This window comes from Danio aesculapii, chromosome 15, assembly GCF_903798145.1.
Source record: "Danio aesculapii chromosome 15, fDanAes4.1, whole genome shotgun sequence".
In the NCBI taxonomy this organism is placed as follows: Eukaryota; Metazoa; Chordata; class Actinopteri; order Cypriniformes; family Danionidae; genus Danio; species Danio aesculapii.
Window position 1 is genome coordinate 47,815,138 of NC_079449.1, and position 24,603 is coordinate 47,839,740.

At 36.7% G+C, this 24,603-nt stretch overlaps 1 protein-coding gene across 2 annotated transcripts in view; it reads right to left on the reverse strand.

The window, feature by feature from the left end:
- wdr62 (WD repeat domain 62) overlaps positions 1 to 24,603 on the reverse strand; it is a 42,607-nt gene that overhangs the window by 6,604 nt on the left and 11,400 nt on the right. The window contains exons 8-28 of one of the 2 annotated variants that reach the window (XM_056473304.1): positions 24,298 to 24,458; positions 23,217 to 23,406; positions 22,989 to 23,141; positions 21,383 to 21,546; positions 21,208 to 21,299; positions 18,638 to 18,763; positions 18,417 to 18,487; positions 16,247 to 16,368; positions 15,695 to 15,770; positions 15,504 to 15,615; positions 15,346 to 15,409; positions 14,280 to 14,402; positions 13,136 to 13,266; positions 12,435 to 12,496; positions 11,356 to 11,622; positions 8,900 to 9,054; positions 6,783 to 6,904; positions 6,560 to 6,685; positions 3,343 to 3,454; positions 3,102 to 3,180; positions 1,561 to 1,615 (exon numbers count right to left, since the gene is read on the reverse strand). In XM_056473304.1, the coding sequence (XP_056329279.1) occupies positions 1,561 to 1,615; positions 3,102 to 3,180; positions 3,343 to 3,454; positions 6,560 to 6,685; positions 6,783 to 6,904; positions 8,900 to 9,054; positions 11,356 to 11,622; positions 12,435 to 12,496; positions 13,136 to 13,266; positions 14,280 to 14,402; positions 15,346 to 15,409; positions 15,504 to 15,615; positions 15,695 to 15,770; positions 16,247 to 16,368; positions 18,417 to 18,487; positions 18,638 to 18,763; positions 21,208 to 21,299; positions 21,383 to 21,546; positions 22,989 to 23,141; positions 23,217 to 23,406; positions 24,298 to 24,458 (2,563 nt within the window). Of the gene's footprint in view, positions 1 to 1,560; positions 1,616 to 3,101; positions 3,184 to 3,342; positions 3,455 to 6,559; positions 6,686 to 6,782; positions 6,905 to 8,899; positions 9,055 to 11,355; positions 11,623 to 12,434; positions 12,497 to 13,135; positions 13,267 to 14,279; positions 14,403 to 15,345; positions 15,410 to 15,503; positions 15,616 to 15,694; positions 15,771 to 16,246; positions 16,369 to 18,416; positions 18,488 to 18,637; positions 18,764 to 21,207; positions 21,300 to 21,382; positions 21,547 to 22,988; positions 23,142 to 23,216; positions 23,407 to 24,297; positions 24,459 to 24,603 lie in introns of both variants that reach the window. The other variant, XM_056473303.1, reaches the window with a different exon arrangement.

The window sequence follows — 24,603 nt, forward strand, 5'->3', positions numbered from 1 at the left end:
AGTTCAAGTAGTTGCTTATGCTTTTGTAAACAGACACTGCAATGATACAGCAGTAGGCCTGCTCGATTATGAGATAATCAATCATGATTATTTTAGTCATGACTGTAAAATCACAATTATTCAAAACGATTACAGATGAAGTATTTCTGTGAATTTTTATTAATAAACATTTCCCAAATGATGTTTAACAGAGGAATTTCTCAGTGTTTCCTCTAATATTTGTTCTTCTGGAGAAAGGCTTATGTGTTTTATTTTGGCTAAAATAAAAGCAGGTTTAAACATTTTGAAACTTATTTTAAGAAACTACCGTTACTAAATGACTTGCCTAATTACTCCAGTTAAGCCTTTAAAACATTGTAAAACACAGTAAAGCATTGTGTACTGTCATAATAGCAAAAATATCTAAATGAATTAGTTATTAGAAATGAGTTATTAAATCTATTACGTTTAAAAATTGGGGGGGAAAGGGTCGCTAATAATTCAGGAGGGTTAATAATTCTGACTTCAGCTGTATATATACACACAGTTATTTTCCTCTCTGTAAATAAGGAAAGAAAAATAAATACAATAGAATACAAATATGAAACAAGCTGTGCTTTAAGCATCTTCACTGTAAGAAAAACACTTTACTTATCGCTCCAGCCGTCCTCTAGTCAGAGCAGTGAATGATTCTGTCCTTTTGTTGTTTGATTAGTGATAAAAACGTCAGCAGCAGGAATATAGTGCGCTGTCACTTTAAGAGCAGTGCTGTTCTGATTATGGTTTCACTTTCACATGTCTTCTGATTCTCAACTCCTTTATTACATAAATGAGGGTTAATATGAATCACTAAACACCGCGTTTTGACACAAATGAGCATGTATTTGACCATTAAAGAGCTCGCATTGAGATGACTTTAGATGTGTGTGCTCTGCTCGTCTCTGAGGCCGAGCGCACACGCACAACAGCTTTAAAAACATGAGTGATCCGAACGTACATCAGTGAATGATGCGATGTGCATCCCATGCTGCAAAAGTTACATTACAGCACAGGATTTTAGTCATTTTTACGTGAAACTGAGCAGAGCAATAAATGTGGACACCTGTAAAGGGGGTGGTATGATGCAATAATTGTTTTTTCATAATCGTTAAAAGCCAAAAGCAAAATTTCGATTAATTGCACAGCTCTATTTTGTAGTAAAAACAGAATATCTAACTCCAGTTATTTAACAGTGCAAAGCTGCTTGCCTTTCAATCTATTGTATTTTATAACCTCTATATATTTTTAACTAACATTATGTGGCATGACCGGAGTGCCAAATTGCTAAGCTTGTGAAAACTATTTGCATGAACAGATCATATCCTTTTCTTCTTAACTACTGTTGTCACTATATTGTTAGTGTTTTTGTGTGTACCATTGACAAGAAAGTGTGCAGCACATATTAAGATACGAGAGTGCAGTCAAGTTTAGTTTTACCTTCAAGCGGATAATAGGAAAAACATTTATCAGACACATTATTACTCAAGTCAGATCATCTCACACTAGGGTAAAATGCTTTCTAGGTACTGTAACAGGACATACCAGTCTTCTCTTTCTCCTCAACGCTTCCACTGTTTGAAAGATGCTTGGACTTTTCCTTAGAAGAAAGAGAGAGAGAACAAAACAAACAATATAAATAATGCAGAACATTTCACGTGTGGTCACCGCAGCTCAGTTGTACTTGCTTGATGTGGTCCAGCAAACCTCAATGGTTCTTAAACATCTAGCAAATCTTCAATGGTGAATACAGAAATTATGACGTATCGATGTCTATACTAATAAACATCTAAATTACATCTGAAAGTGAACAACTTTTAATCAATGAACAGAAATGACTTTTAATCAAGTTAAGTCAGTGTGTAAAATGTTTAGTTTAGAATCAATCACACAAGAGGGAGTGAATGATGTTATTGTCACTTTTGGGTAAGAAAACCATTTCTAGGAGTTGTGAAATCTGGTTATTAAGATTAAATGTTGAAAATTAAATGTTTAACCTTAAATCTTGAAAACAATGACATCACACATTATTTTAAACAACATGGAAGTATATAACTGACTTATAAAGTATTTATAAATATACAATGTAAAAAAAAGCATGAGATTTTTGTTAAAATAATATTAAAGTTACATTTGCAATTCTACACAATGATTTTCTAAATGGACATGGGAAATTTCCTTAGTTAAAAACAAGAAAACAAAAACTGATATATGCATCTACCATGTCAAACATGCATGTAACAATTTTCCTTCATTTGTACAAGTTTCAGATTTGTAAAAAAAAAAATGCTCAGCATTATTAAGAAAAAATCTAAAGAAGACTTTAAAAAAGAAGATTAATTTGCTTTAATAATCTTTTAATTAATAAACATTTGCCTGCACACTATGTTAAGTGTATTATTGGATTAGTTTTTTCTTTCTTTGATATAAAAAAATGGCTGCAGAATTGTTTGCATGCCAGAAATGTCCAAAAAATAAATGACATGCCAAACTGATGTTCAGTCGAAGATGTGATCGGTACTAGAGCTGCATGAGATTGGAAAAAAACTGACATTGCAGTAGTTTGCTTTTCTGCGATATACTGTATATTAATTTCACAGGTTGACTCAGTTTGGAAAGAATCCCTAATTTTATTAGTAATGCACAGATTAATAAAAATAAATAAATAAAAATAGAACATAGATAAAAAATTAAGGTGCAAACTTGATCATTTCGTGTGTTTAAAATAGTTTAAATTCACTTGAAATTGCTTGACATCCTGCAATGTGATGACATATTCTGCAGCCCTAAGCAGCACTAAAACAGGGCCAGACAAAATCTGCAGACATTTCTCACTATTTATGTGCAGAGTTTAACAAAAATATGCAGATGTGGAGTGATTTTGGTAGTCTGGTAACTAAAACATGAAAGAAAATAAAACTACTTTAAGGTTTATTTAATTAAGGTTAAAAATGCAAATAAATTACATCAATAAACAGACTTCTTGATGGGCTAAAAATCTGCTGCCTACGAATAACAACTGGGATCCTGTTGTATACATACCATTCAGAGTACATAGCATTATTAATGAAAGTGAAGCTTCTTACCATGGTTTGGTCCAGGGTTTGGCTGTCAGTGGACTCATCAGGTATACTGGACAGGCATGCTGCAGGCCGACAAGCAGCACTGCTGAAAAAGCAGATGAAAACATTTTACTACATCATCTACACCAAGAAACCCTAATCCATTAAGATCTGAAAGGGGTATGAGAAACTAAAATACCTATTTCTCCATTTCATTATTTGATCAAAAGGGTCACGATGTGGGAAAAAGCTGATGTTGACTCACCGGAAACGGCTCTGAAAGCGGGAGAGGAAGCGCGTAGAGATGCTGAGACGAGGATTGAGGAAGTTGCTCTCTGTCGTGGGCTGCAGACTGCTCAAGTCTGTGTTGAACTTTTCTGCAAGAGAGTTTCCACAGAAGTTTAGTAGAGAAATAAGCATTTCACCATCACCTTGAGGATTAAACACACTAAAATTAGATTTTACCACACTAAACATCATACAACTGCTGAGTAGCTACAGAGGAAAGCATCGTGTCTAACACTTGACTTGCGCTCACCTCAAACTTTAAGATTCGCCAGAGTCTATATGACTATTTTCATGGCTAGAAAAAGTATACCACAAATATAAATTATATTAAGGTTTAACAATTTATTTGTGCTAAAAATCACTAAAACTACATTTGGATTAACTGAACAGAGATCAAAAGGATGAACTGAATAAAAGAAGTTTCTCACAGAATTATAGAGTAAAGCAGTGTTTCCCAACCCTGTTCCTGAAAGCACACCAACAGTCCACATTTTCAACCTCTCCCTAATCAAACACACCTGAATCAACTTATCATAACATCAGAAGAGACTCCAACACCTGAAGTTAATGGGTCAGACAACGGAGACATCCAAAATATGTACTGTTGGTGTGCCTCCAGGAACAGGGTTGGGAAACACTGGAGTAAAGCATGCTTGATGGTCAGAATCCTTACATTTACAAATATAGCATGTGGGAGGATCTTCTACACCTATTAAAAACTTGTGTCATTAAAAATCATCTGATCCCACAGGTTGGAGAAAATATACTAGCTTGACCAACGTCAAGACTACTTTTACGGACTTTGTTACAATGTGTAGATCCTGTTCTTTTTGCCATTTGTTATTAGCATATACAGTAAAACACAACATATGTTGGTTTTTGACCAAAGGAGGTTCCACAATTTGGTCATCTGAGTTACGTTTGGGAATTCTTAAACTAATCCTAGACTAAAATCAGTGGTCTTTAATGAGTTATCTCTTTCAGACCCTTTCCTGCAGTGTGACTTCAGCTGCAACGAGCATCAAAACCAAGAACCAATAGGAGAGCTGAAGCCAATGATGCAATCAGCAGAACATCTTTAAACCAATTTGGGGAAAAGGCTGAAACAGTTGATTTGTTTCTCTGGTTTATTATTGAGGCATGCTAAGTGTAAAATGAGCACTTTAGATTATGTTTATGTTTGCTGTAAGGTACCATTTCAGAACACTGGTTACTGAATGTTTCAGATCGATGGGTTTGGGTATCAGAATTTTATCGACACCGATTACAACGTCAGTGCCAGTTTTGATTCCAATGTAGTAAAAACTAAAAGTCAAAACATCTTAATACCAGTGTAAACAGGGCCTAACCCTGTTTACACTGGTATTAAGATGTGTTTTCATCCGTCTGATCAAGAGTAGACAAAGGGAGACACTGCAGATGAAGAATTTTATTAAATGTTCAAGATCAACTAAACACGCTTCATGAATAGCAGACTATGTGTTAACTAACGAAATTATAAATCGATGTCTTATTTTCGATCTACTAGCTTTACACACTTTATTCTGCTTGATCATTTTAACATCTATATATGCTTTTGTTCTTAGCAAATTGGTTTAACAAATATTTTAGCACGTTGCAAGTACTCAAAATAGGTGCCTTTGGATCTTTTACTCTTGGTAACTGATCTCTGGCTAACTTGGTTCTTCAAACGAGTTCGCTAATCAGATTATAATGTGTGGATAAACTGATCTGAGATCACTGCGTGTGTTGTGAAGGACAGATCTATTGACCCTCGAAAACATCAGCAATGCAAAGACTGGCTGACGGCACAGCAGCGTAATGATATTATCTGATTAATATTCAATTATCCATGCAAGTAAAATGACGTCAAATGTGCAGTAAACCGTTTGTTAAATATGACACGCAACAACTCTCCACATTTGCTGTGAGCTGCAGGCTTTACACCATCATGTGTCAAGTGTTCATCACGTACTTCAATGCATATTCATGTAATTAGCTCTACATTTAGAGAAGATTTTCTTTATTATAGTAGCCTAGGCCTACTCAAGTCTTTTAATTGGTGTAAGGAATAGCTGTATAAATTAATTTAGCATTTTGATATTGGTAAATGCGTCTGCAACTTATGCGAAGCATCAAATCACCGGCATATTAGTGGTCAAAACACGTGCATGACTGTATAAATAATGATCCTTTTTGTAGTCTAATATTGTGCATGTACGCATTTTATCTAAAAAGTTCAGATCAATAAATTCTCTTTGAACCAGCAGGTGGCAGTCTTTGTACTTTTATTTCAAAGTGCAGACTGCATAAGTTTTATTAATATCTACATTTTAACTTTATATATAGTTAATTTTCCAAGTGTACAACTACTGTAAGAAAATATCACCATTCGGTACATACTTTCAGTATTATCTTTGCTTGAACTGACCCGATCTAATTCTGTTTATATGAAATAAACCTGCTCCCAAGCAGGTTTGAGCTACCAGAACTGTTGCTATGACAACAAGTCTCAGATGAGTTTTGAAGAACGAGAAGATCCTGGATCTTGTCAAATCGTCAATATCCAAATGCAACTAACGGAGCTAACCAGGAATTGATCATGCGAGTGAAAAAAATTAAAATAAATACCAAAACATGCAACATCATCACCTGATGTTTAAGACTAAAATCGGAGAATGTTTCTTTAAATAGAATAAAATTATTCAAAGCACATTAAAGATTTCACACATGAAATAAAACTATTCACAAAGCTGTGTCTTATGAAAAACAGGCGCTGTGTGAGCTGCTGTTAGAAGAGAATCAAGCAGATTTCAAAAATCTAATTTGCAGTCAAATACGGGGTTGTTTTCACAAAAGAAAGATTAAACATAACTGGACCAATAGGAGAACATTCTACTTTTTTGGACTCCAATACAAAATCTATGATTAATCAATGCCGTTTGAATCTATCTCTCCTGCCTGTTTCAGCAGTGTGTCCCGCTGCTTATGAATGTTCTTATAGTCTAACAAGCCTTAATCATAAAGGAATATTAAAAACGATGCGAGTTGGGCTTTCTAAAATGGTCTTACATAAAACCTACGAGGATACTCTGATAGGGTGCAAGTAATTAAGTAACCAAACAAAGTAACTATGCAAGTACCTATGTAGCAAACCAACTAACTAAATAGAGCTGGAAACAAACATCTTCTACCATTTGTGGCCACACCCAGAGTGTCGAAATGTTGGCGAAGCAGAGTTCCAGATTCTTCTTCATCCTCTTCTTCTTCAACACCTGAGCTTCCCGTGGAGCTCACCTGACTGAGGGAATCTGTGTCCTCTAAATCAAAAAAAGGCAACAAAACAGATACAGTCAAATTAACGTGGACCTTTAACTCTTCAGGGTGTTTCATACTCTACAGTGTACTGAAACTCACGGTCATGCGGCTGGTCACTATGAGATGCTGGGCTTTCAGCAGAGCAAGCACTATCTGGACTTAACTCCTCTTCCTCAGGATCACCAGCAGAGCCCTCACACAGAGCTTTAACATCAAACTCCCTGCCAGGAAGAAAAAGAGCAAGATTAATAAATGAGTGATGCTTCATATCGCTCACGTTTATACAGCAGTGTCTACCTTTCTCTGGGTCCAGATGTAAAGTATGTCAAGAACACACTTATACTTATTGACCTTATTCTTGACGTAAGAGCAGGCGCAGCCTTTGGAATTTTTTTTTGGCTCGAGTCTTCTGGTCTCATTAATTCATTTATTTTCTTTTCAGCTTAGTCCCTTTATTAATCTGGGGTCACCACAGCGGAATGAACCGCTAACTTATCCAGCACATTTTACGCAGCGGATGCCCTTCCAGCCGCAACCCATCTCTGGGAAACATCCATACACACTCACACTCAAACACTATGGACAATTTAGCCTTCCCAATTGACCTGTACCACATGTGTTTGGACTGTGGGGGAAACCGGAGCACACAGAGGAAACCCACACGAATGCAGGGAGAACATGCAAACTCCACACAGAAACGCCAACTGACCCAGCCATGGCTTGAACCAGTGACCTTCTTGCTGTGAGGCGACAGCTCTACCTACTGCGCCACTGCGTCGCCCTCTACTAGTCACATTAACTTGCATTGCTTTTTAGAAGTTAAGAAACCTTGTTATATGCCGCTTGATGTTGCAAACTGAAATATTCTTATTCAACTTTGTCAAGTCATAAACGTTTGCAGAGTAAGTAGTTTGACTGTTTTCTGCCATTTACAATTACTGGTGATTTCTCACATAGGCAACACAATCACACGTTCTAAAACAATGTCAAAAAAGGAAACATAATAAATAAATAATGCATAAAAAAAGCCATCCCAAAAACACTGTACCTCCAACCAAATGAACTCAAGTCAAGCATGGGGTGATGGTGACAATCTTTGGTATACCTCAGGGCTGAATGCTTGGTCCCCTTCTCTTTCCAGTGTACACCACAATAGCTTTCATTACTATCTAAATAAATATGTTTACAATCAAGCTGGTTGCTCAGGGATGAAAAGTTTCAATTTTGAAAAACAAAAAACTAAACAAATATAAAAGCATCAATCTAAATGGACATGAATTGTGTAAAATTAAAATAAAAGGATTGGTGTAGATCTGAAATAATTACATCATAAAAAAATAGGCATGCTTAAAGGGACCGTTCAAAACTGTTGTCTTCATTTACTCGCTCTTGTTCCAAATCTGCTTGAGTTTCTTCAGGATGGAGCTCAACCATGCAACAGAACTCGGATGAGCCCAGAAGAAACAAAGCCTAAAAAATAAACAGGCTTCAGCCACTGTTTAAACTCGTCTTTCTCCAACCAGGAGAACAAACTTATTTTGCCATCCATTTTGCTCTGTGATTTCACTACATGTGGAGAGCGTCACATCACCTTCCTGCGTTTTTCGCAAATTACGTGACCTCACCTGGACAGAGGAGCTTGGCCGGACGCACCCCAGGCCAATCGCGTGGATCGAGTTGTTAATATTAGAAGGAAAATAAATATATTTATGCTTTTTTGGAGTCAAACTCTTTGGACAACGCTTTAAGATAAAACATTTAAATGTAAGACCTCGTAAAAACGCGATTAGACTTTTTAATACCTTTTAAGGACCTTAATTTTCTCATAACTGATTTATCAACCTTTAATACTCAAGACCCCGCGGACACCCTGCTCTTTATTAGAGGTTTCCAGCTTTCTTTAAAAGATCATCTTTTGTGTTCAACAGAATAAAGAATCACTCGATGTCGAGGTAAACAGTGAGTAAATGTTCATTTGTGGTTGAACTCTCCCTTCAAATCAGTCAAACTGGAACAGATTAAAAAATGAAAATTGCACATCAATATACATTTCTAATGTCCTTCATCCTGGCATTTCCCAATACTAAACTAAAAACAAACTGCAGAGCAGCAATTCTTGTGTTGCTGGATAAGCATCTGCTAATTGAATGAGAGTAAATAATCTAAGGCCCCAAATGAAAAATGAACCAGGCCAGAAGTCATTATAAGAGGTTTACCCTTCACCAGTGGACAGAGCAGTGCTGTTGGCAGGATATAAAATGTATCCGGTCTTTTCTGAGGAGCTGAGCTCTGGATTGAAGTTCTCCTCTCCATGCGGAAACTGCAGAAATTCTGGCCCTTGGAGTGAAGAGCTAAAGGCATCTCTGGAAACCTAAAAATAAACAAACATCATGTTTCAGATATGACACCAGATGATTGAGTGGTTACAATTATCGAGGCTCGTCAAGACAAGCATCACTTCCTCATATTTTGAGTTCTACATTTAATGTTGTTGTTGGCCTCACTTGACTTTTCCAAAACACTTTCTGTATTGGCTGCGCTGGAATCTTGTGCTCTCCTGACTGAAGGTTTATCATAGTGATAAGAAAGGAGTGAGCCAGACCATAATGACTGCATCTAGCAATTTCTTTTTGATATTTGGTCACTGGAAGCTGAAATACAAGACCAACCAGACACATTCACTCATGACGAGTTGATTAAATGATACAACAAGCCCCAACAAAGTGCATGCAAGCTTATAAATTGCTCAAAAAAAAACCTTCATTAAATTAATAAATTAATGTCAAATAGAGACCGAAGACGGTAGCATCAAGAAATCATTGGTATGCTAAGGTCTAGGTGGTTGTTCCTTTTTAGCGTACACAGTTATTTTTATAATATTAACCAAACAACAAACTGAACTGCATTTCTGGAACAGTTTCCCTATTTTAAATGACATATTGATGTTTCTGGTTAAACAACACAATATTTGGAGCATACAAATTCCTTATTTTTGAAATTAAAGATACTTAAGTTTATTGATTTGGTTAAACTTAAAATGGCACAACTTATGTTTAAGGCTAGGAGTAAATAACTTCCGAAATGCATACAAATTTGTTTGAAGAAAAGGCAAGGGGGATATAATCAGCGAATGAGATGTTGTGTCTGTATGTGGTGTGAACACATTCTAAAACAACGTCAGGATAGTAAGCGATTTAAAAAGTTGCATTAAAGTGTTTCATTAAAGGAATACATTGATTAGAGATGATTGTAAAAATACGGAAAATGTATAAAATAATGTATAATATGTATTATTAAAGGAATGTTGATGAATTGAGGTGACTGCAGAGAACAAACTGAGAATGGTATGATGAAATTTCAGTTAATGGCTGTTTGCAGTACCACGTTTGCTTTTGGTCTGTTTTAAAAAGCAAACGTACATATGGTGAATTAAACAAATAATATGTAAAAGATGCAAAAATTATTAAATATGGCTCATGTTAATAAAAAGGAATAAGTAATAAGTTGAAGTAACAGACAAATGATGGGGAAAGATGTAGTAATTGAGTGAGGAAAATAATAAGCCTGTGCTTTCTCCCGCTCCATTTCCATATTTTGGTTCAAAAATTGTTTTAAGTGTGTGACTTTTTGTTCAAAACATCATAAAAATACTGCGGTCAACCATAATGAGTTAGATTTCTACATTGGTGTTTGTCGATTAGTTCAATCAGCACTGACTCTGTTTATATCAAACTCTGTGTCCTCTGCATAGAGTTCACCATCATGGGTTAAGTCATCCTCAAAAGGCAGTTTAGGTTGTACACTGATTGATCATTAATCTGGTTTATGGTTTAATAGACAAGCAACACTATAGTCTTTATAACAGAATGACGTTACTCTTAAAAGGTAATGAAACCCTGGATTAAATTCAGAGATTAACAAATTTGCGTTGAACATAAATTAAGACAATGTTAGCATCTGTTAGCTGCAATTTTAAAGTTTTCCCCCTAGTTATCAGGGTGGGATCACTTGAGGTACCATATTAACATTGGACTAAGAGTACTTCGATGACATGTCAGTGATAGTAGCATTTCCAGCTTTCATTTTGAGCGCTGCTGAGTGGATTATTGAACACTGCTGATTGGCCATTGTGTTCATGTGCTCAACAGATATGACTGTGATTGGCTGTAATGATCATTGGTTTACAAGAGCATTTACAATGACACTGCAGTGTTTGCAGATTGATCAGTAGATTGACACTGTATTCAGACGATAACAGACACGACATTCAAACAATTCAGTGACGAGGAGTTTAATGTCCCTTTAAAGTAGAAATGGGGGTCTAAAGTTGTCAAATCTAAAAGTTTTTCATCTGTTGCTCTCTCTCATATTTGTCCCCTGCTTTGCTTAGTCCCCTACTTTCTGCTCACAGCTTTCCACGCCAATTTAAGTTGCATTTTCTTAAATTCTGAGGTAGACTTGAACCGAGATAAGGGAGGGGGGAGAACATTCATAATACACACTCAACACATACACTACAGACAATTTAGCCTATCCAATTCACCTATAAGAATTATTAACCATATAAAACTATTGGCTATATTCCCTGAGAAAAGGATAAGATTATGTTCAACAGAGGGTGTACTCATTTATGCTGAGCGCTGTATATTAAAAACTAGTAGGGCAAACTTACACCACAGATCTTTTCCTCCTCCTCTTCTCCATCTTCAAGATCTTCATCCAGCAGACTGTCCAGGCTCTGCGGGTGGAAGCGAGGGTCTTCCTCAAGCTCTTCCTCCCCCATGACTCTGCTGGGAGTGTGTGAGAGAGGAAGCTGATTGCTCTTCATCTCCAGCACTGTGCGGATGGCGAGTGGATCTGACTGCACTGCCCAGCGTCCCTGTGGCTGGTACTGCACTCTATTAGCAGCGCTGGTACCATCCTTTTCACCTTCTCCACCCTGAAATATTCAGGAGATCCATTCGGCATTAAAGAACGCAATCCATAATGGTATTTTATTGTAAAGGGGAGCCATTATGCCCATTTTACAAGATGTAAAATAACATTTTACATACATTTAAAGAGTTTTTTAACCCTATAAAACTGCCCCTTTTACACTTTGATTCTAATTATGCCATTTTACAGACTGTCGCTCTAAATTCACATGAGATTGTTCTCCCAGCTCACTTTTCAGAAGGCGGAGCTTCAAACACCTCTGTGTCAGCATAATGGCAGATTTAAAAACAAGACTAATATCTAGGCCAGTGTTTCCCAACCCTGTTCCTGGAGGCACACCAACAGTACATATTTTGGATGTCTCCCTTTTCTGACCCATTAACTTCAGGTGTTGGAGTCTCTTCTGATGTTATGATGAGTTGATTCAGGTGTGTTTGATTAGGGAGAGGTTGAAAATGTGGACTGTTGGTGTGCCTTCAGGAACAGGGTTGGGAAACACTGATCTAGGCCCACGTGGAATCTGTGCGTGCAGAACTCCGCAGATTTAGCTCATCATTAATTCTGTTTATTTACTTGAGTAAATGTGTGTAAATCTATATTTATTCAGTGTTTAAATTAATTACAGTAATTTACGTACAAAGGCAGAAGCGTTTCTATAAACTGTTTTTATAAAGTGTGATAATAAAAATAAAATTAATACATTTTGACCATTAGAAGCTGGTTATAATCATAGATTTTTTGCCACACAACTGTAAATAAACCTCTTATAAAAGTGATTTTTGCATGATAGGCCCCCTTTAGGAGGAACATACATACCAGTCTGCGGACCCACATTGGCATTTTGCCATTGGTTTGGAGCACCACAGAATCCAAAGATGCTAAAACAGAAAAGTCAGTCAATTTTCTTCAGCGCACATTATTTCCTGTGTTATTATTGAAAGGCATAAAGCTCTACTCAGAACTAGTTCTCAATAATGACATTTGAGTTACAATTCTTTGACATCATTCGGCACATTTCCTTGCTTATTACGGAGGTAGGAGTGTTGTGTTTGCACTGGACCATGTGTGTTCAAGATTCAAGATATAGAAACTTAAATTTCAGGATGTATAATTAAAAAAAACTGCCATTTAACACAATTAATGAAACTTGATCAGATGCGTTTGACATTAAGTAGATTTATATTTAAGCACTTTGAAGTGTAAAGTAAAACACGCTAGGTTGTTTAGTGTTGAAACATTTAATAAAAGCTAAAAAACAAAAACAATAAGCTTATCAAAATTGTAATATCATGGTTTTATAGAAGTTTATAATAAATGAAGTGTAACAAATACATTTTAACTGTAATTTTCACGTTATCTAACTTACCGCAGAAATTAAAGTACCCTCAGTACTTTAGTATCACAGTATCCAGTCTTAACATTTCATATACACACACACACACTTCATAATTGTAACTCAAGCATCTTTTGGAAAATCAGTGCCATAAAAAAAACACCAAAGAGATGAAATAACCCACCATCTGTGGAGTCGAGTCTATCTGGGGTTCTGCAGTCCTCCAAACCATCTTCAGGATTTTCTTCAGCTATCAAGCCATCCTCCTCCATATGCGGCAGTGCATTAGATGGCACGGTGATGTAGGTCTCTCTTCTGTCAAATTGGGGAAAAAAATAAAAATAAAAATCAGATTTCATGCCAAGGGGAAAAAATGTGTCAAACACACTTTTTTTTTAACTGAGTAAATGAGCTATGATTAGGATGCAAGGAAGGAACAATATTCAGCCAAAATACAGCTACTTGAAAATTTGAGGGTTCAAACAAAATAAATAAACGGAAAGAAAATTTGCTTTTATGTTGGCCAATTTAAGTACATGCATACATGCATGCATACATAAATACATAATTAAGAAGAAAAAATCATAATAATTTACTCATACAATCTATTTGTTGGCCATTCCTACAAATATACCAGAGCAAATAAAGACTGATTTTGTGGTTGATAAAGATCCTAAACACACACACACAGTTTTCTTCTTGCCTCTTCCAGTAAAAATGTCTAAACGTTCTTAAATTGTAAAAAAAAACCATTGTTTTCTGTATTTAAAAACAGCATGAATGAATGAATGAAGCACAAATTGATGAGCAAAACAAAGTGATGACAATCAAATTAAATTAAAAACATGTGGAAGGTATTACTCTGCCAAAAGTTTACTAATTTAACACTTTTGCATTAAGATCTGCATTTGCCTACCGGTGTACACTGAAATCCATAAACCATATGTTCATTTGAGAATATCATGAACACATCATGTGAGAATCATAATAATTTGACACAAAGCTTAATAATTTTTTTTTTTAAATACAGCGATTTATAAATCTGAATCACAATTAATATTTAATGCACACCCAATTTTCCACTATAATTTAAACATGTTAAAATAATTATCTTTAGCATGGTGTATTGTCATCGATGTGGGAGAGTTCACACAGAAAAGAGAAATCCCACCACCAAGCAGCTTTTTACAAACACGATTGGCAAACTTCCCAACGCACACAGGTTCTACTGGAAGTTACTAATGCTGCAAAACGTACGCAAATGGCAAAAACATCAACTAGTTGTCAACAACCCTACTGTAGACATGAGCTAGCAGACAGAGCTCTACCTGATGGCTTCCGGTTTTGTGGGAGCCCGCTGGAGCCGCAGGCCTGCTTGCTGCTTCCTCTCTGCCAACCTCTTCCTCATTGAATTGGTCATCTGAGAGTCCAGCCGCCATACAAACACACAGCTGGATATACACACAGAGTGTGAAGAAGGAGAGAGATTAAACTAATGTACAATGGTCTAAAAACTAGTAGGAGAGTTCACAAAAGTTCACCCAAAAGTGTTAGTCCTCATTTACTCTTCATCATTACAATACAAACTTAAAATAATAATAACAATAAAAAAAAAGAATGTAGGATTTTTTTGGCCAAATAATGGACCTTAATAGAAACAGAAACTCCCTTGGAAGCATTTTTAATAGCCTTTATAATAATTTGGTTCTATTGTAATAAAAAAGGCAGCTTTGAAATGGAAAATAAAGAAAAAGTTCATTATACCAATTGAAAATTTTGAGTTAACTATGCTATTAACACTCCTTGGTAAGGTCAACCAATACTGGATTTCTTGTGTTCAAAAGAAAACTGCAAGGCAACCAAAAGGTTTCAAAACTCATTAGAAACTATATAATTTCATATTTTAGTGTTCACTTCCTGTGACAGGGCAAAATGAACGCCCTACTAAGTTGTTTACATGATAAAAATGAGCAGAAATAAATATTTTGAGCATAAAAGATGAATCAGCCAAACTTAAACCATCTTCAGCAAATTAAGACAGTGCAGTTGGTATTGAGAATGAAAATTATTTTGAATAGCAATCGAGTGGTTTGAGAGATAGCTCATCCAAAACTGAACATCTTCATATTTGGAAGTTGGAAACCGATAACCAATGATTTCCATAGTATTTGTTTTTCGTACTATGCAAGTCGAGACTGTTCTTTAAGTGATCAACAGAAGAAATGAACTAAAAGGTTTGGAACCACTTGAGGGAGAGTAAACAGTGAGTAAATTGTCATTTTTGGGTGAACCGTCGCCTTAAATACTTTACATTTTGATTAAACTGAATTTAGATCATTATTATAAAGATCACGCTGGAACTCAAGCCAACATGTGGCTTGAAAGCAGTTTTACCTGTCACCAGACACAGTGATGAGATGCCTGCAGTCCTGGCTGAACTTCATACCTGTGACAATTTCTGTGAGGAAACAAAAGTTTGCTCAACATCAAGGAAAACGGTTATTATTTTGATTAAGCTCTGCGAACTCTGTGATTAAGCAAGATAATCTCACCTGAATGTCCAAATAAGGTGGCCACACATTCGCCTGACTCATAATCAAAGACACAGATATTTTTGTCTGAACAACTGGTGGCCAAGAACATCCCCGAGGGATCCAACTGAACCTAAGAGCCGAAAAAACAAAGTTACTGCCATAAACGAAGTTACTCTGCGATATCAAGAGCATTTTGCACAAGCACACACCTTTAGCAGTGTCCCGTCATCATTCATAGAGCCCTTGAAACACTTCTTCATCTTTCCACTTCTCACATTGTACACTCTGAAAATCCAAAACAAGTTTTTAAAATGACATGCATGCCAACGGTGGATCTAATAACGCACAAGCTCAACGCAGACAAATATTGATAGTATTGGAGCAAGTGAGATGGGCACAAGAGCCGTGAAGGCATATGAGGTGGGTGGCAGGAGAGCTAATTACCGACACCTGCACACATCACCTGTCTCCAGTCTCACAGAAGAGCTCTGGATGGTAAAAGGAGGGAACACAGCAGTGGAAGACGGGAAGACCAGGCCTGGACGCTGTGTTTTACTTTTGCTTTCAGCTTGGCGGCAGTCTCAGTGAGGAGCTGCTGTCGGTTTGTTTTATTTTCCCAAATATTAAAAAAATATTGAAAAATTCATCTGTTCTCTGCCTCCTCCCCGATGGCCAGTAACTTCATTCCAGTAATGTTAGCATTAAAAAAAGCATTATTAACAAAATCACAAGCAGAATTACCATTTCACACAAGGACCTACCTGATGTTGCGGTCCTGGCACGCAATGGCCGTGTGTGTACGTGTGGCATCCAGGTCCATGTCATACAGCGTTGTCTTCTCCACTATGTGATGTGATCGTGAGAAGACTAAGCCATCTGAAGTCTTTAAAAATAGACATAAAAACAGTGCATTTAATAAATAAATAAATATAACAGCTGTGACTATAACAGCATCAACTGGCAAAATGAACTGACCCTTCAAAGGTAATTTAATTTGATTGGTAGGCGATTTGGCAAATCATAACAATAATCTGTTCCCCCGTCACAGTCTGCCATGTTGTATTTTCCTCTAAACTCCAGTTGATTTCCCTCCAATATTTTCATATTTTGTTTAGATTTTTCTGGATTTTGTTTTGACGGTTAATTAAATGTTATCAAACTAAAACATTTTTAAAAAGCAATTAAAGTTATTGATGGAGCGATTCACCTGACTCACGATGTGATACGACTCACAATACTAATCTAACGAAAAACGATTATCACAAAATTATGAGACAAAACTAAAGTGAACAAGTACTTCCTTTCGGTTTTTTCTCGAATACTGCACAATGTTCTTTACCAAATAAATTCTCTGTAATAACTAAATTGCAATCTCAAAACAAAATCCAAATAATAAAGTGAACAATACAAACTACGGAGACTCTTTAATATAAACCAACCTAAACTTTGTGCAGCTAAATTATACATTTAAAATGAAGTTCAAACCAAAAATGAACAGTACAAATTGCTCTAAAAAATAAAATACAGATTATAATATGTTATATATGATATAAGCAGCAAAATACTAAAGGCTGCATCAACTAAATATAAAAAGGAAGGGGGGAAAGGAACAATCCAACACCTGGATCTGTAACAGCACAGCTTTCTCTTTTCACAATTCGATCTCCATAATGTTAGCACTCGGAGCAAGCGGAGCAGCTAATCCTTCGGTCAGAGTGGTTTGGCCTGTTAATAGCTTTTTGTGTTTAGATGTTTGTGACTAGTTTGTCACTGTGCTGCATCATACTCTTTGCTCTGTTAGTGTAAGTAAACCTCTTTTTGCAGTATTTGCATACAGTTTGTGTTTGTTTGGTGCACCGCATGGCAGTCTGTTGCTTGCTCGCCGCTAATGTGCAGGTAAATCAAAACATGTAATCGCAATTTGTTTGACATTTCTACCGGTCTGAATCGTGGCATATTTGAAATCGCTCAGAGTATTCAGAGTTTCATCCTTCATTAAAATCATTAAGCATATGCAATTAAATAATGATTTATTTTCTCCTTTATTTTATTATTATTATATTTTTTTATTTTTTTATTTAGTACTACTTGAATGTTATAACAAAAACATGTCCAGACATTTGAATTCATAAAGCTACAATTTATTTTATTATCATTATTATTATTTTACAAAATTAAGCATGTATAAAGATTTATATAATTCTTATCTAAAATCTTAATTAGAGAATAGTGGAAACACAAGGGGGGGGGGCATAAAGAATTTTACATTCAAATAGAAAGGCATGTTAAATAAATATTCTGTATTAATAATACTAAAAAAAATAACTGTTAAAAATCTCCACAAGCATGAAAATACTTTGAATATCCTCCATGGCAGCCTATTGATTTAATGGTGGTGTAAATAGTCCCAACTACTCGAACACACACTTAAGATGCGGTCACACTGCACTTTTCCTCCCAAAGACTTCCATTCATACACGCGCGAATGCGTCACACCGGAAACACAAGCTCGTGCAGAAAGTTTGGCAATTTGCTGCGCTAGAAAGTTAAAGCTTGGTGAACTCTGACCTGTGAAATCGCATCACATGATTGCATGAGACCAATCGAGGATTAAAACATGACCTCTCTGGACAGAAATTTAAAACATGGAGCAATCGCTCGCTTTTTTACATGTCTAATCATCTTGTTTAATCCCGCCCCTTTTCACAGCACCGTACAACAGAATTAAGCATTATCAAACTCCAGTGTGGCTAAGGCATTACCTGTAGGTTTCAAATAAGCCTCAAACACAATTAGTTTGATCAGTTGTGCTTAATTAGGGTTAAAACTAAGCTGTGCATATATGTGTATTCGCCATAGTCTGAAGTAAACCTAGTAAAACACCTCATTACACCTCATTCTGAAATGAAAAATCTCCAAAAGTATGCTTACTTTCTCAGCAGATCGAAAATATACACTCTTGTCTGCGCCACAGCTGACCATACACAACTCTGAATTCAAGCCTGCAGACAAATATGACAAGTCAGAATAAATGTGTTTCCTTTTACTATAATCTTGTAATACAATAAATCTTGTCTACATTGTAAAAGCGCTATAGAAATAAAGATGAATCGAATTGAAGATATAGGAGCACCAATTCACTATGAACTCACCTGTAAACTTGACAGCAGTGATCGAGGCTGAATGATCATAAACGGTCTGCACTAGGTTACATTTGCTGTCCATGTCAAAGATGTGAATCAGTCGATCGCGACTCGCTGAAGCCAACAGATGCAAACCTGACAGCAAAAACACATTCAGTTTCACTGGGGTGTGTGAACATGGACAACAATATTCTGATACGAACACAATTAAGACAGGAGCATTTGAGCATTGGCCATTGTGTGCCTCCAATAGGGCCGACTATGTAAACACCACAAACACCACAACTGAACAACACACTCATATTTTGGTGATTGTTGCTGCAAATAGGCTGCATTTACACTGCAGATCTTGATGGTCAATTCCGTTTTTGTGACTATCTGATTTTTTTGATGACCTGCTTACATCTTTTAAAAGTGACTCGTATCAGATCGTCTGCATTTACACAGCACACGACAAAGATGCAATGACCAGAAAAAAAGAGCAGGCGCTGACTGACAGCTGATAATTACCGAGTGCTCTTTTCTCTATTCCTGTATGTAATCTGTTCGCAGCTTTTGACAAGCTGTTTTACTATAGTTTATGACAGAAAGGTTCTCATTTGTCCATCTTTTCTTGATATATAGGTTTTTTTAAGCCTTTAGGCATCTTGTAATGTCCATGGTGTGATTTATGCACGTGATGTATGCACTAGTTTTATATTAGTTTATATTGGTTGAGTGGTGGACATTGCGCTCTCTCTTTCTCTCATTAACATGCTTAAATACTTGTGCTATATGACAATATAAACGCTGTTTTAGTCCTTGTGTTTGAGATTTAAGGTTTGCGACTCTGCTGAAGTCTGTTCTGAAAAGAAAGTGTCAGGCTTGACGTCATTCGCTATGGTTTTTAATGACGCACGACTCGCATTGACAGGTGAAAATCTGATCTACCTGCTTACACTGCAGACACGAGGGCACAGATCCGATTCATATCGGATACATTTCCACATATGAACAAGGCCTGAATCTGATTTGAGTAAATCAGAATCCATGTGATTTGTTCCTGCTTACAAGTACATGGACCATATCCGATCTGTGCCACATGGGGGAAAAAAAATAATAATAATAAAATAATAATAATAATAATTTCCTCCGGGTGCTCTGGTTTCCCCCACAATCCAAAGACATGCGGTACAGGTAAATTGGGTAGGCTAAATTGTCCGTAGTGTATGTGTGTGTGAATAAGTGTATATGTGTTTCTCAGTGATGGGTTGCAGCTGGAAGGGTATCCGCTGCATAACACAAATGCTGGATAAGTTGGCGGTTCATTCCGCTGTGGCGACCCCAGATTAATAAAGGGACTAAGCTGAAAACAAAATGAATGAATGAATGAATAATAATAATAATAATAATAATAGGAATTGGGTCACTTGAACAGTGCAGTGTAAATGCGGCCATAGCCATGTTTTGGCCTGTATAATCAGTCAGATGGGAAAAACATTTAGAGTACTATATAGATCAGCAAAAGTTTAAAAAATAAATAAATAAATAAAAAAAGTTGTTTGTGCTTGTCCAAACTGAAACAAGATTTCCAGCGCAAGAATCTTGACAACATTCATGTTTGTTCTTGTCGTTTCAGTGAAATATTACAATTAATTTCTTGTGAAATGTTGTACAAAGCAAGAAGTCCTTCTTGATTTGCTTTAGTAATTCTTTCCACACATTTTAATGGTTTAGAGTATCAAGTTGTACATTAACTATACAATCAGTGCTGTTGTTTACAATCTTGATGCAAACCCTGTCCTCTGATTAAGAGTCTACTCTGTACACAGAGATTTGATTACTTCAAGTGTGACTTTTTAGCCAGATTAAGGTAAACACAAATGGAATAAAGGCATGTGGATTACCTATTACAGTCACATATAAAGTCCAATATAGACAAACACATCTTAAATCACACTACTACCATCAATGCACCTTTCACTGGATTTTTCAGTTGGCCGACAATTGAAATAGCAACTTTGAGCAAGAATTTGCATCAGTTACAAACTATAGCATGACAAAAACTGCATGAACATGCACTTGAAGCTGCCGTGTGGAAAAACAAACACCCAAAACTGTACAATTACACCACAATTAACTGTACAATTACACCACAATTAAGACAAACTAAATGTTGACATGACATTCTGGAGGTGACATTGGATGGGAAACAAAAAACATGCGACTTTAATAGATCTATATACTAGTGTTAGTGGTACTTCGGTACCAAGTCGATACTAAAAAAGGCTTTCTTGAGTATGAGTAGTCAGAGATGTGGACAAGTCTATTACTAACATATCTCTTTCTATGCCAACGTTTTAGATATCAGAGAACAATTTAACATTGCATCAATGCATTCTATAACACAGTTAAATCAACTCCACATTAATGGATGTACTGAGGGAACTGTGCACAACCAAGATACTAAGATTAACTGCAACTATAACGAAAACTAAATGTTTTCAAATGGTTACGTCAGTGATTCAGTATTAACAAATTAAATGACATTACTTGTGCAATCCAAACATGCATTTGTTAAAAAGTAAAGGATTCTGTACCGGTCTCAGCAGGGGAGAAGGCTAAACACAAGACCTCTGAATCGTGAGCTTCAATTTTCTGTAACTCGTCCATAAACTGCAAGCCGAAGATTCTGAAGAGAGCATTGATTCAGCATATATGATTCAGCATTTACAGTATGATTTATATGTCTGCGTTGATTCCCTCACTCTTTACCTCAGGTTTCCACTGCGGTCTCCAGCAGCCAAATGTTGGCCATCTGGGCTGATTCCCAACACCCGGATCCCAGATTTGCCATCCTGACCCCCTCCCTCTGCTTTCTCAGATTCAGCTTTGAGGTACTGCGTGTCGTCATCCACATACACTATCCGTACAATGTCCTGAAACACATCCACACACTAAATCAATGAATTCAGGAAGAATATTTATTGTCAAGGTAATTTCTCTCCCTTATGTAGTTACTTTCGTTCATCTTTAATCAGGGGACCCACACCATAGTTAACTTGACATTAAAAGAAACTTTCAAAGACTTTCCAGGTCAATAGTGTCAAATTAAAGGACCTAAAGAGTCGACACATTTCAAGTCAGAGCAAGGTTACATCATGCTAACTTGACAACGCAAAACACAACTATACAACTTTTTGGCATTTAATTTGGCAACATGGACTTGTTGGCTAAAACCAGGCTAAATTTGAGCTGTCGGTAAACTAAGAGAGTATAAAGCATTACAAATGCATGACATGGAGGTAAAAAAAAAAGCCTGCCACCCAGCGGAGTCTATTTAAGTTGCTTTAATGCAAGCTGTCGATTATCCCCCTTATTCCACGGTCATTTGCCGAGTTAGAGACCAGTTAAAATTAGTTTTGCACTTTGCAGCACAATATTTAGTTGAATTTCCATCAGTTATGTTAGATCTAGTCCCTATTGAATCAGCAGAGACATAAAGAGAGATTTCATGTGTATGTAAATGACACTGACATCTAACGGCAGGGTGTCTAATACTGCAACAGCTTACAAAATTTTCACAATTTACCAAATGAATATCTTGTAAAAATGGACCAGATCAATTGAACATGCTTTATGAATAGGAACTGTATGCACTGACTAATGAAATTAAAGATAGATATTTTATTTCCAATCCAATTATACACTTTGTTTTAAAGTGATCAAGTATTTATGCTTTTTATTATGATCAAACTCATTTAACACGTTTTAGAACATCAAAAGTAATCAAACTAGGCGTCTAATAATAAAACTAAATTATTCTTACTCTGATCAATCATTTTGCATGATCAATTACCTGAACGCATGCAAAATCAAACCATTTTGTTCGCGTGTCATCGTAAACTCCTATTTTTTCCTTTGTTTTCATTCTGGCTTGCTGTGCTAGCGAATGACGCATCTCTGTAAACCAATAGCGTTCAGCTGCATGTCTAGCTTCGCCTTTTGGTACCCTTTCTCGTGTTTGGTGCCCTTTCGAAAGGGTGCCGAAAAAGTGGTACGGTACGCCTTTTGACAGTGGACACAGCCATAAAAGCGTACCAAACTGAACCGTACCACCCAGTAGAAACGGGCCATTTAGGTCTGTTATTTTTACTAAAGAAGATATATTATTTGAGCACCAGAACTATAAAAACTGTATTATGTTTAAAAAAAAAAATAATAAAAATAAAAAAATCGAATGGACATTTAACAACAGTGCAATCTGATATGTAACAGACTTCACGTGTAATCATTCATTCCTGTCTTTAATGTCTATTTTAGGACCATTGTCAGATTTTAGACAAGCATCCATGTTTATGATTTTTGCAGTTGTCAGTACCTGGCTATAAAGGTTGTGACGAAGGCTGAGTCCAGCGTTGTGACTCTGCGGGGACTCGCTTTTCCATAAGCGGATGGTGTTATCAGATGAGCAAGTGAGGAAAGAGCCGGGTGACAAACAGGCCGCTGAGGAATCTTCAAGCTCTGGATAGGTCTGCAGAGAATATTTAGACATTATTGCAATATTTAATCATTGATCTTACCATGAACTGTTCTCTCACGAACGCACCTCCACACTCCACACACATCCGCTGTGGTACAGGGCTGAATAGACCTTTCCTACGTTCCTGATGTCCCGCACGTCCCAAACGTACACGCTGTGGTCATTATACACACACGTCAGGTGCTTAGTCACGGGGTCAAAGGTTAAAGCCAAGGTATCTGGATACTGTGCTTCTGGATTTGCACCAAACAAATGCCTAGAGGTCAAAGAAAAATGAGAATATAAAATTAAATAAATAAACATACAGATGATATTGAAAACAAGTACTCAGGCGAAGGGTTTACTTGCACTGTAGAATCACTCAAGTAACGGTGTTAATTAGATACTTCATTATAGCTGGTCTTTGTTGTACTTTTGTCATTAACATTTTTGTTCCCTCAATACACCATTTAGATTTTAATCTTCAGTTGGTTTAAAGGTGCAATTGAGTACATCGAATTAACATGTTAAATTATTCACTGATATCTATTTAAAGGGTCACGAAACGCCAACACACATTTTTTTTTAGGTGTTGACAGTCATACAGGTGTCCCACGCTGCTATAAACACTATTAGGACACATATTTCACACAAAAAAAAAGCCAAAATTGGTTGTTTTTACGTTATTTCGAGCAAATTCGTTCTTGCGGTTTAAAAAGAACTTTTGAAGCTGCGTCACGGCGATTAGATACTTGCGTGTATTCCAGTGTGTAGACTGGATATCTGCACTGACGAGTACAACGTGACGTCTTTGAGCTTTCAGTATTAATTCATGAGGAAGACTTGGTAAAAACCAAACAGCGTGCTCCATTAACTTCATTAATACACATGACAGCTTCGAAGACTGTTTTCACCTGTTACAGTGTTCAGACGGCAGAGAGTTGTGTTGCCAATCGTATTTAAAACAAGTGGAAGAAGAATTGTTTGGAAACATGGGTCGTCAGTGTTGTGTTTATTAATGTGCAGCAACGAAGGTTTTGTTTTCAATTCCTCGCTATGAGAGCGCAGCTGGACTCACGTGTGGATTACAGATTAAAAATATCCCGTTACAGGACACTGGCCCTCTAGTAGCACAACTGGACACCTGCTTTACTGTAAAGTGTCTTACCCAGGCTGTGTGCCCTGGGACACATCCACTCCCAGACAGTGTGGCCGGTGCAGAGTGGTGATGTAGCGCAGGTCCTGTGGGTTGAACACACGAACCGTCCCATCGGCACAACCGCAGAAAACAAACGTCCCGCTCACTGATAAACACTGTGCTGACGTCGTCTACAATAGCATAACAAATAGACACGAATCAGTATACAAGGTGCGGTTAAAAGCTAGGATAGGAGAAGCAACGCCAGAGCAGAATCTTTTTATTCTTCTTCTAAAACTCAAGATAACCAAGACTAAAGGTGCATCCCAAATTGCA